At 39.4% G+C, this 16,344-nt stretch overlaps 1 protein-coding gene across 3 annotated transcripts in view; it reads left to right on the forward strand.

The window, feature by feature from the left end:
* The window catches only part of TTLL5 (tubulin tyrosine ligase like 5), a 132,495-nt gene that overhangs the window by 58,293 nt on the left and 57,858 nt on the right, over positions 1-16,344 (forward strand). For all 3 annotated transcript variants that reach the window (XR_009114530.1, XM_058025396.1, XM_058025397.1), the window contains 2 exons: positions 121-305; positions 15,513-15,667. Coding sequence is in view for 2 of the 3 variants with exons in the window: in XM_058025396.1 (XP_057881379.1) it covers positions 121-305; positions 15,513-15,667 (340 nt within the window). In the remaining variant the exon portion in view is untranslated. The remainder of the gene's footprint in view (positions 1-120; positions 306-15,512; positions 15,668-16,344) is intronic.

Consider the following 16,344-nt stretch of genomic DNA (forward strand, 5'->3'; position numbering starts at 1 on the left):
CCATGCAGAATATGGCTATTCTGTATTATTCTTGGTGTCTTATCTGCTTTTGTGTGTCTGTGATCAGCAGGCTGAGGGTCTGACTTGCTCATGGAGCACATTGCAATGTTTGTTTGGTAGGTCTCCATCGCAGCTCCAGCGGGCCGTGCATGGGCTCAGCCAGGATGCACAAGGATGCAGAGCACCCTGCCCAGGCCAAACGTCAGGGGCACGCTGTGGCAGCAGCAGAACTGCAGCAGCTGGCAGAAAAACAAGCAGCCTGCCAGCATTCCCCACCAAGCCACGTCAGTCTCGTTACACAGCAGGTATGTAAGCACTGAAGTAGAGTCCCTGTGCAAGGGAGAAGTTCTGTGTGAGCACTAGGCTGGCTGAGATAGGCTGCATGCTGTAAATGTCGTGAAAATTCATCTCTGACCTGTTGTTTCAAAGTGTTTACAGTCACCAAAATTTGCATTTTTCTATGAGTTGACAAGAATGTCTTGAAGTCATTTCATAGGAGAAAAGGCAGAGGATTAGAAAATATGTTACAAAAAATGGAATCTGTGCTTTGTCTTACTAGATAATAGACCAAAGTCTTCTCAGATTTGTGCTTCCATGCAGTTTGCTTCCTTGTTCCTCCAGTGTGTCATTACAGTGTTGGCAATGAAAGTCTGCAGAATGGGTTCTGATGTAAATTCTATATTCCAATAACACTGTAAAGACAGAATGAAATACTTACTAGCATGATAATCCTTTTGTCAAACATGGTGATACATGATTGAGTTCTGGTAGCATTCCACTTGATTTCTTGTTTCATGTTGAATTATGTCCTAAATGGCTACACAGAAACATTTTTCTTGCTTTATAAGATGCTATAGTTGAACTCATCAAAGGTGTTTAAGTTGAACACTTCTCAGTTAATTAATGCCAACTGCAGATTTTCTAGCATAGGCACTTAGCCTTGGACAGTAATTTTTTTTCTGTAACTTGCTGGAGACAGAGGATTTGAATGTCTTAGTTTGATTCTTGTATTTTGGAATTACTGTTTTAATGGTTATATTTTCCTGAGTTTTCTGAGGCATGTTTAATAGTTGCAACAGCTGCTGGTATTTGCTTCTTTCAATTTTATTATGTTTAGATTTTGAATAACTAGTTATGCTATTGGAAATATATTTTAAAATGTGGGCTACATTTATAACTTTAGGAAGCTGAATAGATTTTTCTTTGCAGATAGGCCTTTAATTTTTAAAGAATATGTCAAATAATAAAGTCTCATCTTGTTGATGGACTCAGGAGAGTCTGTGAGCGCCAGCTGTACTGGTGGTGCTGAGGCCTGCTCTTGCATAAGGCCAGATCCTATTTAGACAATTTGTTCTTGTTTGCTTGTCTAGTAATACTTAGAGCTATCAGTCTGGTTCTCAGCTGGTTTTAAGTGAAATATTGTCAGTAAAACTGTTCAAAAACTTTGATGGTGAAACATTTTCATTCAGGAAATGCTGATTTGTTGAAAGCTAAGTGTATGATGGAAACTACCTCCTTGGATAGAAGATACTATCTAAGCAAGTACTCGGGGGGAAAAAATTGAAATGTGTCGATTTCATTTCAGTCTTTCCGGAAAAGAATTTTGAAAAACAAGTTAATTGATTTTTTTTTTCCCTAAAGTCATTCATTAGCCATTCCACTTCAACTTTGTGGTTTGTTAGGTCGGTCTAGAGAACTCATTGTTTCTGCTTGCAGCCATTTGTGTAGCTGCAAAAATGAAATTATTCCTAAACTCCTGTATTCCTACCATGGCTAGTTACTCCTAGATAAATTACAAAGTATAAAAGGGGGAGTTAAGAGGGGAATTCAGAAAGATCTGCATGGGAAGGCCGGTGCAGTTTCCTGAGCACAGCTGTGTTGGGTGGCAAAGGAGCATATACTCTGGTGGCAGCTGAAACCTGTTTAGCCAGCAGTCAGTCTCTGTGGGTACACTCAGGAGTGAAAGTGGCTGTGAAGTGCATGGATAGCCTGGAAATGTATTGGCTGCAGTAAATGTGTCTGCATTGCTTTTGCTTCTGGATTCTTCCAAGATACTTACCCACAGAAGAGGTGGGAATTGGATAGTAGGAAAATGATGGTGCTAATTTGCTTTGCAACAAGCAGACAATAGACACTCAGCTCCTAGACACTGCTGATTTTGTCACTCTGCTTTATTTTGTGTTCAACTATGCAGTGTTTGCACAGACTTTGTTTCAGTAGTGAAATATAGAAACATGTTGGGTTATGTCTTTGTCATCTTCTGTCGTCATGAAAAAGATCAGTGTAGAAAGGAATTCTTAAGCCAATGAGAAGTTTAGAGCTGGAGTTCTATCTGACAAAAAATTTCCTTCCTGAGCCTGTGTCCATTCAGTTTTAGACATCTGCTTTCTACTGTGATTTTTCTGGCTCTGTTTTTTAAATTATGCCTTTGGAAAGATGAAATCTGAATCTGAAGTTTGCTTAGTATGAAAATTTGAATTTAGTTGAGAATAGTTTTTAAGGCAATCTGTTTCTTCAGTACTGAATTTATGGCACATAGCAATTTCTAAACCGAGACCATTATTTTTAAGCGCACTTGAAACAGTGATGTTTTGTAAGGTTCAGATGTAGCTGCAAGGCCCAGTGTACAATAACTAAAGCATGCAGTTACTACTTCTGCTTTTTTTTTTTTTTCTTTCACATGGACATATTTTGCTCTTCTGTCAGTTGTTAAAGAGTCATTCTGATTATTTTTTGATCCGGCCTGGATTTTAAATCCTGTCTTGCAAGAAGAGCCCAGGGATTTTGTGAGAAGACAGGGCTGCCAAGACAACAAGGGGCAGTAAGAGGTATCAGCATACAATAAAACACAATAGTAGGGCAGCAAGGCTTGGGCTTATTGTTGAGGGACCTGGAACCAGGATATCTGACTTTGAACTGCTAGGCATGGATGTACATTGGAAGCAGGGACATTGAGTCAATAGAAGTGCAGGAATTGCAGAGTAGGCTGGCAGTTTGGAAAGTGATTTGCAGAACAGCAGGTACTATTGAAGCTACCTGGGTGTGCTACATGGTTTTAGATTTGGGCAGACCAGGATTTGGCCTGAACCAGCAAGGGGGAAGGCAAGGACAGATGAGACAGAGAAACAAGTGGGAGAGGATTTAGTAAACACCTGGAGAGAACTGGGAAGTCAAAGACTATTGGTATGAGATGAAAGAGGGAAAGGCTTGAGATGGGAGGGTTTGAGGGTTCTGGGTTATGGAACTGATGGCTTTAGGACAGGAGAATTAAGGGGTGGAAAATGGAGAGGAGAGAAAGGGCTCATATCAGGATCACTTAATTAAACAAGGCATTACTTTTCTATACATTTCTAGACAGGAAACTCTGAATTGTTTTCCCCCTTTTCACTTCTGTAAAACCACTTTAAACAACTTGAAATATGATGGTATTTTTTTTTAAAAAGCAGTCTTAAATAAATTGGCATGAAGATTAGAACATTACTTATCTAATAATAAAAATAGTACATTTGTTTAAAGCCATTCCAGAAACTTGGAGTTAGTCTACCTTGCTGGAAAGTACCTGGCTGGTACAAAAAGGACTTGATATATGGATTTAATTATGTTTCATGATAAGATAGGACCATTTATTTGGAGGGGGTATATGAAAGAGTGACTTGAAAATACTGGTGTTGCTGTGGACTGTATTTTTGTGGGGATTTTTGGTTTGTGTGTTTTGGGTTTTTTCCCCCAAGGGCAAGAACTTCTATGTGAGAGTTGAATGCATTGGTTCCCTGTGTTGCACCAAGCTGTGTCTTGTAGGCTGGGGTGCTCTGAATACATGCCTCCTTCCAAGAGCAGCTGGGAAGCTTGTTTTCCATTCCTGTTTTTGTGAGAATTGCTTCTGGTATCCATACAGTAGTGTGGGTCTCTGGGGTTCCCAAGAATGCAGCCTCAGCAGCTGTGCTTGGAATGGTGTCATTCTGGTTGGGAATCCACCTCTGTCCCTCTCCAGTCCCTGCTGTTCTTCACTGTTTTCTACTCATGCCTAAAGCACCTGTTTTGTGTTTCCTCTTTTAAACTATTGTTTTCTAGTCTATGTATTTAATTAGTTTATTGTTGAGGTTTTTTAATTGATATAATTTTTTTGATATTATTGATACTACTTTATTATTTACTACTAAAGTACTAATGTCCAAAGGGAAAATTTTAAGTATCTGATGAACTTTGAAAAAGGTGTTTAAGATCTGTTCTCTGAAGAAAACAAGATTTTTCTGTTTACATCAGCTTTCTCTTTTGTTGGACCTTTTTATTCTCTTCTGAAAGATCAGAAAGGAACTTCACACAGATACTCATAACATACACAATTCTTAGCATATGAGAGATGGAGATGTAGGAAGGTAAAGCCTTACTGATGTGCAGTTTTGTTCTGTTGTACTCAGTTTTCAGTCCTCACAGACAGTCACACGAAGTGTGTAGGAACACTTTGCCTTTCATTAAGTTGTGTATTTCTACTATTTTGATTTTTTGTCTAATAAAAAAGCTCATTTTGAGATCATGACAGCAGTGGGAGTTAGGTACCTCTGTCCATACTGTACATTTCAGACGCTGCCTGATTTTTGCAGTATGTGCAGTCTGACTATAGTTACTCTACAGCATCAGAAAATAGAAGGGTGTCCCTCTCATTAGCTACCCAGTGTGTCTGGGAGCAAGCAACAGAGATCTCTGTGGTAAATGTGCCTTTGAGGGTCCAGTATTAACCTGGTAAGGCAGGGGCTGAGTAGGCTAATAAGGAGGTATCTGATCTCCAATGGCCAAAAGAAAGTCAGTAATTATTTATGTCCTATCTGTTATGTACTATCTATTAGAGTTCTTTGAACTGAGAAAAACAGCACTCGGTTTAGCTTGTTCATATTCAAACTTCCAAAAAGGTTTTTGACAAGCTTTCTTCAAGTACTGTTAAGATGGACAGGTGTCTGTAGGATGATAAAGGAAGTTTTATTACAGATCAAAAACAGATAAGTAAACAAAAAAAATAATAGTCAGTTTGCCATAGCAAGGGGATAACTGAAAATGCATAATACAGGATGTACATGATCCAGTGTAAAATTACAGGTTTGTAAGGAGGGGGTTCATAAGGGCATTAATAAGGCATTTTATTACTTAAAGAATGAGCTTAAAAGCAAGTTATTGCCAGGTAATATAGGGTGTGAATTTACAGTAGGTGAACTACTCTGTAGTGTTCATCCATGTTTGTACAGCTCATTTTTACTACATGGGGTAATTTCTTGTTACCTTCAGTGTAATGTGGGCTGCAAGAGTCTCGTGTTCAGTTACAATGAAGTTAGGTGTGTGCTGTAAACTTAAACTTGAGCCTACCTCCTGGTAATTTGTCACTATGTTTCCATTCTTTTTTTTATTATTATGAGTAAAACTAGTAGAAATCTAAGAGCTGCCTTAATTAGGCAAGACACTGGCAGATGAAGTTCAGTGTTTGTAATTAACTGACTATATGATAAGCAATAATTTTGACCTCTTGAATGATTAATCTAAACTTTATTTCTTTAGGGAAGAAAAAAAATTATTTCATTGAAAACTCAGTGCAGATACCTGTTTTGAGTTAAGCAGTAAAATCAGCAAAGAAAAATGATTAGTGTGTTTAAGGAACAAGATAAAATATATTATGTTTAGTGTAAGCACCAATTACAACCTCCCTCAAAACTGTTTTCACTTCTGGGTGACATTTCTAAAGTGAATTTAGGAAAAATAACTGTTTAAAATGATTGACTGCAAATGCTGTTTTAATGAGATGGTAAAAACAAAGTTTTTTGAGGGAGGAGATAAGTGTGAAGGAATTACATAGAGCAACGAAAGACAAGGTAAATAAGGTTTATTTTATTCACGTTTCTCGTAATATGAGGAGGATATTCAGTTTAGCAGGAAGATATTGGAGTAAAAAGTTATAGTAAAAGTGAATAGTTATTGTCACAGAATTTACCTTCTGAAACTTCCCAAAATGAGATACTGTTAAGGCTGAAAAATTAGTAGGCCATAGTTTCATCAGACAGAATAATGAGCATTTTGCAAATGATAGATCCCTAGGTCTTACAGAAATAAAAAATTATTTGCCTTATCAATAAGACGTTTGTTATATGCATGGAAACCAAAATTGTTTTCATCTTCTGAAACATGTCAGACAGGATAGTCAGTTTGCTGGGCCATTGATCTGAACTGACCTTTTATACTGAAGAGCATGTGCTGTGCTGCTGCTTCCATGTTTATGGGATTTTCTTTGTCACATAGCTTAACTGTAGTCAGTCTTTTCGTTATGATAAGGGGGTTTCTGAGACACTTGTGAGGAACCAAGTATCTGAAATTGGTGATTTCCCTAGTTACGTCAATTGGATGTTTGCTAATTATTTTTACAGAATGATTATGTCTTTGTCAATGTGTGCAGTGTAGTGGTTAATGGTGCATGGTAAAACAGTTTTTCAGTTTCCCGAAATGTTGTTGTTCAGTTTGCCCATTGGCTCTCATGAGCCTAGGATGGTGACAGTACTATTGGGGAAACAAGGCAGGTATGTTGGTAGTCAGTTGGGGAAGGAGACCTGAGGGATACAGTTCAGCAAGCCCATTTCATTGGAGAGGAACTTTATTGCCTTTCTTGCCTTGATTTTATGATGTAGAGATCTCACTGACTTTGTGACTTCTGCACTGCTGAGCTAAGAGGGGTTTTTTACCTGTACCTAGCGTAAGCCATTGGCCTTTCTTGATGGATGAACGCTTATCCAGGCTTATCTACTTTTCCTTTTATACCAGGCTTTAATCTGAAGTCTTTATTTCATGTGTGTTTAGCATAAAATATTTCCATGTGTTTGCATTGCAAGACTTTCTGCAGGGAGGACATGAAAATACGCAGCATGTGTGTACTTCCAGAGCCAGGTGGCTGCTTCCTGCATGCATGTGAGTGTTTTTCTTTGTAAACAGCATGCTACTTCTTTCTGAAGCATGCTGTAAGGTAAAAATTCTTCTGCAAGGCTGTATCTGTGTGAGGTCCCTATCAGTGCCTGGTGATGGAAGGGAGCTGGAGTTGATATCTAGCAGGCTGTAGTACTTCGTAGTTATTAATGCTCGGGAGCTGAAGAATGTGTTGAGTTGGCCAGCTTGACCAAGAGGAGGAGGAAGAGAAGGAGGGGAAACCTGATGGGAGCTCTGACTCTTTGTGTGTGTGGGAGAGTGAGAGATTTCAGGTCCCAGCTATCATCAGGAATAGCTCCAAATCTTGCAGCCGGGGAGTTTAATCACAGGGATAACATCAGACCACCCAGGCAAGGGCTATACAGAGCTGCCTCCTTCTGCGCTATGCAGCCAGTCAGTGCCCAAGATCCAGCAGCCAGGATTCCTGCAAACATGCTGACAGATCCAGTGGAGGATGGGGCACTTGTCTTATTCTACGTTTTTCATTTAGACACAAGGTAGAAATGAGAAAAAAGCAGGTGAGTTTACTAAACCTTAGGGCCAGGGAGAAGGAGTGAGGAAGAATTGAATGGAGCATTTTACAGTATCCCAGAGGAACCCTGTATATGCTATGGGAATCCCAAAACAGTGAGCTTCATCTTAACATGAGCTACAGCAATATTGGAAGCCACACCACTCCTCATTTAACTGTTTTAGTTACACAGTGTGGTACCTTCACCTGCTTTGTCCTCGACACAGCAAACTGCCAGTCTGCCAAAACACCCTGTACAGGTCCCAGTGGGCATCAGCTTTTTCCTGTCTAGACCTGAACAGCACAAGAAGAGCTGTTAAATTTAGGGTGCAGCAAATATTTACAGAAATTCAGTGATGGTGTTTTCCCCACTGAAGACCTTTGGGTTTTTTCCAGTGATGATCCCTTGGTTGACTCAACCCACTTTATCTGAGTCTTAGTTTTAGTTTCCTTATGTGACTGTTTCTTTGGTTTTTACACTCCCACTGATGGAGAGAAAGGGAAGTGTAAAGTAAAAAGGCATCTTACTGTAACTAGTAAGAGAAGCAAGAAGCAGGAAATCACCTCTGAGGGGTATTTTTCTTTCCTCTCACACACACTTCTGCACTGCTGCAGGGCCCCATCTTCTCCTCACTCAAGCTGTTCACACAGGAGCTGGAATTACTTTTATTACTACTGATTTAGCAGCATCAGTAATGTAACCAGTTGTCTCAGCAGAGGTTGTAGGAAGTGAAAATATCACAGTAGTTTCTGCAGTGCTTATGTTGAACTCCTCCAGCTCTGAGGCTCCACAGGGAATAGAAGCAGAGGGTTTTGTTATGATGCAGCAACATCTGCAGATAGTCACCAAACAGGCCAGGCTGAGCAGCTAGGTCTCATGTTATGGGAAAGATTACACCCTGATCATCAAACTTTTGGCAGGATTGTGCCTTGTAAAAATCACTCCCACTGGAAGTTTTGAGGCAGAGTGTGTCTAAATGACAGCCTGACTTTTTCAGAAGGAAGAGGGGGGAGTTCAACCATCCACAGCAGCAGCACTAACTTGAGTTTTCTTTTTTCATTGTTAAATGAATGCATATGCTGGAGACACTACAAAGGAATTTGCGAGTTTGTCAGGTTTCCCAGGAATGTCTTTGGCAGGTCTTTGTTTGGAACATTTTCTGGAGACTGGAACACTTGTGCTCTGTATGCATATGTATATCCTGTAAGCTGGTAAGCTCCGAGAGCAAAGAAGGAATGTCACAGGCCTTTCTTTGGGCAGATCAGCCTTGGTGCACACACAGATTTCACACTTCCCAGCCTCTTAGCCCCAGTTCTTCCCTCCTGGCCAGTTGTTACTGCAAATTCAAGTCTGTACATGAAATGAAGGTGCTTTAATATGGAGTGTGGTCAGCAAGATGGCCTCTGGGTAACAGAAAGGTGGTTTTAGAAAAATCTGTTTGTATTACATGATTTCCTCATGGAATTTGGAGTGGTACATTTTGTTACACTGTTCACACAGTGGTTGTGTGTGTATGTATGTCTTATTTGTGATTTGGGGTTTCCTTTGTCTCTTAAGAGGCACGTTAAGATAGTGTGATTTTTCTTTTTCCTTCCCCCCCATGCTGGGATAGCCTGTTGGATTCCTGTATCTTAATGCATTAAGGAAGGCAAGGCAGCTGAACTGCTTCCAGTAGTACTGGCAGATCTGCCAGTAAGCTGTTAGACCAAGTCATGGTAGCCTGTCCTGGATCCCAGATGTACCTGGGAGCTCTGTGGTAAAGCTAGGAAAAAAGCAACACACTCTAGGGAGGGGACAGGTTAACAGTGAGTATTTATATTGTTGTAGTATTCAGTCATCTCTGAAGGCTGAAGGAAGAAAAATAACTGAAAGAATACAGTAACATTTCTTTCCTTTTTTTTTCCCTCCACATGGCAAGTTCTTAGCTCTTCCCTTCTGTTAAAGATTTCATGGATCTTGAAAGCCTTAGGGGTATCTGTGTTTGAGGAAGGCTTGGCAAGTGAAAATACTTGTGACTATGAAAGTCAGATAATGAAAGAAAAAGCACATTTCATTTGCAAGCTGCTGGATAACACTGGCATTGCTGGATGAATAATAAGCAATAAAATGGAGAATTAGGGATTGACTGCAGGGTTGTGAAGGAGTCAAACTGGATAAACTTATGCATACATATGCTTACAGAGCATATGGTAAAAATAGATTGAAAGGCAAAGGAGAACACACTACAAATGATGAAACATTTTGCACATTTTCAGTTTTAAAGTGGAATGGTTCCCTCTTTGGACTCATGATACAGTGTCATCTTGTCCTGCCTGACTCATCAAAATTTAAGGATTCTTGTCTGATCCTAAGGCAGAGGAGTAGTAATCTTATGTGTATCTTATCATGATCTTGTCCAATCCTTCTTTAAACAAAAAGGTCTCATTAAACAGTTTATTCATGTATGCCTTTGTTGATGGGGTTTGTTGTGCTGAAAACTGTCTCCTCCCATTTCTGAAAATTGTATCATTTTGAAGGGCTTTTTTGAAGAGATGAAGTAGGTGTATGGTTACTGCATTCTTTTAGCATATCTTTTATATGCAACATGTGAAATGTTGTTTGAGCTCTGGACCCCTTTTCCTCCTCACCAGTCAGAAAGACCCAAATGGAAATGTGAGATGTGTAAACTGCAGAGGATGCAGTGTGGCTCCAAGTAAGAGAAATGATCTTTAGACTTTGTAGATCCCCAAGCTCCACCACTTTTTAGGCAATATGACTGGCTTCTGCCAGAAAAGTACTGGAACTGCCAACTGGAGAGGATCAAGTAGATAATTTATAGTGTATTGCTTGTTGTAACATGTTGACCAGTGCAACTTTGGATCTGCTGTTCAGGATGTTGGTAATGAAAATTTAAGTCACTTTTTCACTGCCTGCCAAGAGGGCGGCAGAGTGACAGCTTTTAGTGATGTGTCCCTGTTCAGCCTGGTTGACTCCTAGAAACTAGTTAAGAGAAGCATTCAGGACTTCAGGAGGCTGTTCCTTAAACCATGGAGGCTGATCTGCAGCACTCATTATTATTGTTTTTTTTCCTGATTGTTATAATTGATGGCTTTAGCTTATTTCAGCCATTAGAGAAGATAAAAAAGAAAATACTAAATTTAATGTAGAAAAAAGATTGAGTATGATAATGGACAACTCCTGAAGAACTAGTATAATGTGGATCAGAAAAGTGAAAGATAGTAAACTCTTTTTCTGACTCTTGCTTGTGATTTCTTAGAAGTACTATACAATGGATCTTTGTCTGTAGGCTGCTATTAATTGGAAACAAATTCTATCCTGAAGGTTTTATTCTTATCTGTACTTGGAGAGTTCATATTTCATATTGAATTTTAAAAGCAGATTAACAAAAACAAACCCCTCAGCTCCTATATTCAGCACTTTGGGATATCATTCTGTGTTGTGGCCTTGCTTTCAGTCTTAATTTTTTTTCAGAAATAAATTTCTCTGAATAAGGCATGACCATAGAAATCAGTTCTTTTAAGCTTATGTCTCTCTTGCTGGCAAGTTTATTGCAGTCATAAACCTACCTTGTAACATTTTAAAATAAAAATAAAAGTAGAAAAGTACTTTGGCATTATGCAATAATTTGTCTTTTGGCTTATTAGCATTATATTGAAGTAAATGTAACAGTACATATAAGTACTGTTTCTAACAGGGGTCTCTATTGACATGGCTGTGACAACCCATATGTTCTCCCCTCCCCCCAATTTTTCATGTTGTATCATAAATAGAATTATACCAAGTGGGCTCTTTTCCTTCCGTGTGAGCTTTTGGGGATTTACTATATTATGGTATTCTTCAGTCAGCATGGTCCTTTCAGCTTCTGACATCTTTGCTGTTCCAATCAGTTTAAAAATTGCAACAAAACTTTATGAATCCTTCTCTCATGAGAGATTTGGTGCATATTGTCTTGCCTTTTGCAAGGTCCACAAAGAATGTGTAGATGTGACAAGAGAAGTTTGAAAATTGGCATGTTTGAAGTGTGCAGGGTAGGCCACACACGTTTCCTGTCATACTGTCAATGTCAGGAAAAATATTCTCAAGTCCATCACTGCAAATGAGAACCAGGAGTCTTATCAAGCAGGAGAGTTTGAGCCCATCTTGTTGCAACTCAAATTGAAAACCATCTTAATTCTTATAGATCCACACCAATAACCATCTTCTCTGTTGAGCCCCACTAGCCTTCCTTGGTTTTGGAGAGATTTTTTTGTTTGGTTTTGCTCTGTTAGTGCTATTTCTGAAGCTACAAGCTTTTCTATATGGATATTTTTGTCCAGGTGCTCTACATGACCTTTTACACCAAAGTACCAATTGATTTGCTGCTAAGTGTTTGCCTCTGTAAAGGGAAGAAGAATGCAGTTCCATCAGGTGCACAGGAAGACTAGAAAATGAAGGCACTGCTGAGCACAGATGTGTTGGGGGTGCCTCAGTAATCCTCCCAAACATCCTGGCCAGCTAATTATAGCAGCTGAGATGTCTCAAAGCATGGCATAGTAACAAGCAGTAACACCTGTCTGGGTGGGCTGGCTGCAGATAAACCTTGTATTCTTGCTGGTGTTCTCTCTCTCTTTCTGAATCCCTTGCCTGTTTTTAATCCTTCTGTAGTTTAAACACCTGTCTGTCTGGAATGTGTGAAATGTCACTATTACCCATGCTAAGCTATTTGCTCATCTGCTTAAAAAGATAGCTTTTAAATAAGCGATGATACATTGATACAATGATAATTAAAGAGGAAAGCATGTCACAGTAATAGAGTAGGATTGAGGTCGTAATTCATCAGACTAAATGGTTCTTGGCATCAAGATAATGAGGAGAGAAAATTAGATGAAGTCATTTTCATTTCACATATTGGATGTGTTAGCAACGTTGTGATCGCTGTTGCTGACAAGCTAAGAATTGTATATAACCTGTTTTATTTACCATGTTGCCTTCTGTGTTTACATAATTTACCATTCTTCCTTCTTTTCAGACAATGAATTCTTTGTGACCAGCAACTGTCATTGTTAGGTATTTGTATAGTGCCTGGCACAATCAGAACTAAATCTCATTTGAAGCTTTCTGTTACTGCAATGAAGATGCTTTAAATTTTAATTAAATTCTACGGAACACAGCAACGTTAAGGATGAGGTAGAGGCACCAAAATGTCACCTAATATTGTTTTCTGTATAAGGTCAATAACACTACCCATAGCTTGCCTGATAATGCCCCACTCAAGATCTTGTCTTTAAATTGCTTACAGTGATCTGAAACTTTACTTATTTGAATTAATTTTTTCTGTGCTTATTGTTCAGTTTTCAGAACACTTCAGGCAAGGTGAGGTATTGTAGCCAAAACCAAGGCTGGATTAAAAAATATTTTGTGCATTTTAATATCTGTGGAACTTTTCTTTCAAATCTCTTCATCTCCCATGCTTTGAAAGAGCAATTTGGAATTCAGAATTTTGTTGAAACTTGATTGCAGAGTAACTATTGAAAAAGCTTCAGGTGTAATGTACTCAGGAAGACCTGCTAGACCTTCTCAGCTTCCTGAAGATTCCCTCCACACTGAAGATGCTGAACTGAATTTCTCTGCATTTGCACCTCTAAAATGTACTTTGGCTCGAGCTTCTGTTATCCTGTGTTTTCAGTAACCTGGTCCATGCTGGACAGAGGACCTGTCTGACTTGACTGCAGAATTAGTAGGAGTTCTGCCAGGCTGTGAAATTTCTATCTGGACATAATTTAGGAGAGGACACTGAGAGCCATTCAGACAGAAGAACAGAAATGGATGGAGTGATAGTGTGGTAAATGTGGCCCAGTGAGCAGCCCACATTCAAGGACTGGATGAACAAAGAGGTTGGCAAGAGGAGTGGACTGGGAAGGGTAATAAAACCAGAGCTACTAGCATAGAAGACGTGTGAGAAACCAAGAATGGAAGTTTGGAAAGACAGATCAAGTGGATTTCCACTCCTGTGGAAAGTTCCAGACCTGAAATAATGTGGGTCAGGGTCCAGATGTAGTAAGGAAGCTGGTGCTGGAGGTCTGTAAGAATGAAACTCTGAGGAAAACAAGGAGAATGACAGCTGAAATGCAGAAGCTGAGACTGACTCTGTGATAATAATGACACACAGATGAGGAGCAAGGATGGGAAAGGATAGACCTGAGAAGGGGTGAGGTAAAAGTGGCTGCTTTTGGAGAAGTGGGCAGAATCCTAGGTATAGCCACTAGAATTTAATCCTTTCCAGAACTTGAAGTAGGATTTCTGAACCTACAACATGCTTAGGTGCCTTGTACTACTAAAACACATGGAGGGGCTACCTGCTGTGTAGTCCATGGCAATATTTGTGGTCCAGAGTTCTGTGAGAGGACTGTCTGTTGTCCTGAACAAGCCCAGTTTAAGTATGAGTATATTGTATTGCAGTGAAGGTGGTATGTACTTGTTAGCGTTCAGAAACACATAATCACGTAGGGATTATATGCGGTGCTTTTTATTAAAGAGCTTTGGGAATCAGGGTATTACCCAAATCTGATTCTGACCATACATCTGAAATGATCATGTTTTATACTCTATCGTTATATAACTTTCATGTTAATTATTAAACTTATATTGTTCTATTGTATACATAGATTTAGCCCCCCTCTGAATTTCCAACATAGTTTCTCATTATTCTTCTTATGGTTATATAATAATTATATTTAATTACTAAACAATCATCATATCTAACAATTATATAAATTTATCATACTGCTTATGCAGGTGCAGTTGATCTGGGAAAGCACAAAGCTTAACATTTTAGATTCTATCTTTAACTTTTTCCAGGGCTCCACTATCATACTTGTTTGAGTAATTGCACACCAATTCTGTTAGGAAAGCATTGTTAAACTATGCTTAAGTCACACTTGAAGTGTCTTAAGCATCCCCTTTGAGATCTGGAGCAGATGCAGGGCTAGTTGTTAGACTCTTGTGTCCTATGTTTCATTGGACACATGCCTTCCAATTGCTACAGAAGTGAGGGGGCCAATACAGGTTCACCTGACTATGATCCTAGGCATTGTGCGGGCCCTGATGTTTCTGCTGTTCCCAAAAAAATAACATATGATCATGTAATTTGAAGTAGTTGTATGTCAGAGCCTGACTGGGAGGCCTTTGCAAAGCTGGCTTTTCAACTTTTCTATTGTTTTGTTATTTTTTGTTTTTGAAATGTAAACTGTTATACTGCTGTAGTAGATCCATTGCATTATGTATTTCTTCAGTACATCAGCTGATAGTGTCTACATGCAGAGTTTGATCTTTCAAGAGTATAAGCAGCACAGGAGGAATGCTCATAGAAAGAAACAATGGAATACATGTTATATGCTTAAAAACTTCCAGGTTTTAGAGCTTGATATTGCAAATGTACACCTAACATGATTTTTGTGCATTTACTTGTGTGAACATGGTATTTGTAGGTGGTTGTGTGAGCAGTTTCTTTAATGTTTGGTTGAGTTTTGGTTTGAATTTTATATCCAAAGTACTTATGCTTTGGGTTAGGCCTGTATGTTTGTATAAAGAGGGGTAGAGACATGACAGGTGTGCGTGGTTGGCTTATACTGACACAGCTCACCCTGACTGGAGAGGTACTCTGGTTCTTTGCTCAGTGTAATATAAGCTTCTCACTTTTGATCCATGCATGTGGAGTTTATTTTTCACATGGCAGGAACTTTCTTACTTTGGGATTTTTGCCCCATCTTTGTCCTTTTCCTCCTCTGTACTTCTGTGGATGAAAGAGCTGTAATTTTCATGCTGGCCCCTGAATTCATCTCAGGCACGGTGGATGTTGGTGTCATTGCTCACTGCTTTGTGCAACTAGCACAGTGCTTTTGCATTTGAGTATTTCCATATTCTAGCAATTTCACTTCTTGTAGTACATACTCTATCCCATTTACTTAGTGATACTTTTTTCCCTTTTCTTAGCTTTTAATTGTCTCTGATAGTTTGTTTGGGTTTGTTTTTGTTTTGTTTCTTTTTTTTTTTTTTTTGCCTCCTTAGTTAACAAACCTGGACTTGGCAAGTGGAGCTATAAGCAAGGGAAATGCAGCTGCCCCACAGAGCTACTGGTCACCACTCAAAAAAAGAGGGTCACTGTGGCCTGTTCAGTCAGACACTCATAGAGATGACAAAAGATCTGTCTCTTCAGCAGTCAGGTAAGTTAAAATTGCTGCTCTAGCTTTTTGGAGAAGAATGCAATGCACTGCACTCATTGGTCATTTGTAATTTGTGTTTGGCTTCTTGCTCAGATGCAGGGGTGTGTCCAGAGAAGGGCAACAGAGCTGGTGAAGGGTTGGGAGCCCAAGTCTTAATGTGCAGCAGCTGAGGGAGCTGCTTAAGGGAGGTTGTTTATCCTGGAGGAAAGGAGTCTTGGGGAGTGGGGGGCACAATATTGCTCTGTACAACTCCTTCCAAGGAAGTTGTAGCAAGGTTGTGTTGGTCTCTTCTCCTAAGTAACAAACTATAGGACATGAGGAAATGACCTCAAGTTGCATCAGGGGAAGTTTAGATTAGATATTAGGAAAAATTTATTCACCAAAAGGATTCTAAAGTATTGGAACAGGCCACCTAAGGGAGGTGATGGAGTCACCTGAAGGTTTTTAATACATGTGTAGATGTGATACTTAGGGACATGTTTTAATGGTGGACTTGGTAGTGTTAAGGTTAACAGCTGGACTTGAGGATCTTAAAAGGAGGATCCTTTCCAGCATTAAACAATTCTGTTTCTTAGGGCTTAGTAATGGTTTCTCTCAGGTCTAAAAACTAGCCCAGTGAAAATAGCTGTGTTCCCAGAACTGTCATGTTCGTGGTGAAATAAGGGCATAAATGAACA

The sequence above is a fragment of the Melospiza georgiana genome, chromosome 6 (assembly GCF_028018845.1).
Source record: "Melospiza georgiana isolate bMelGeo1 chromosome 6, bMelGeo1.pri, whole genome shotgun sequence".
Lineage (NCBI taxonomy): Eukaryota > Metazoa > Chordata > Aves > Passeriformes > Passerellidae > Melospiza > Melospiza georgiana.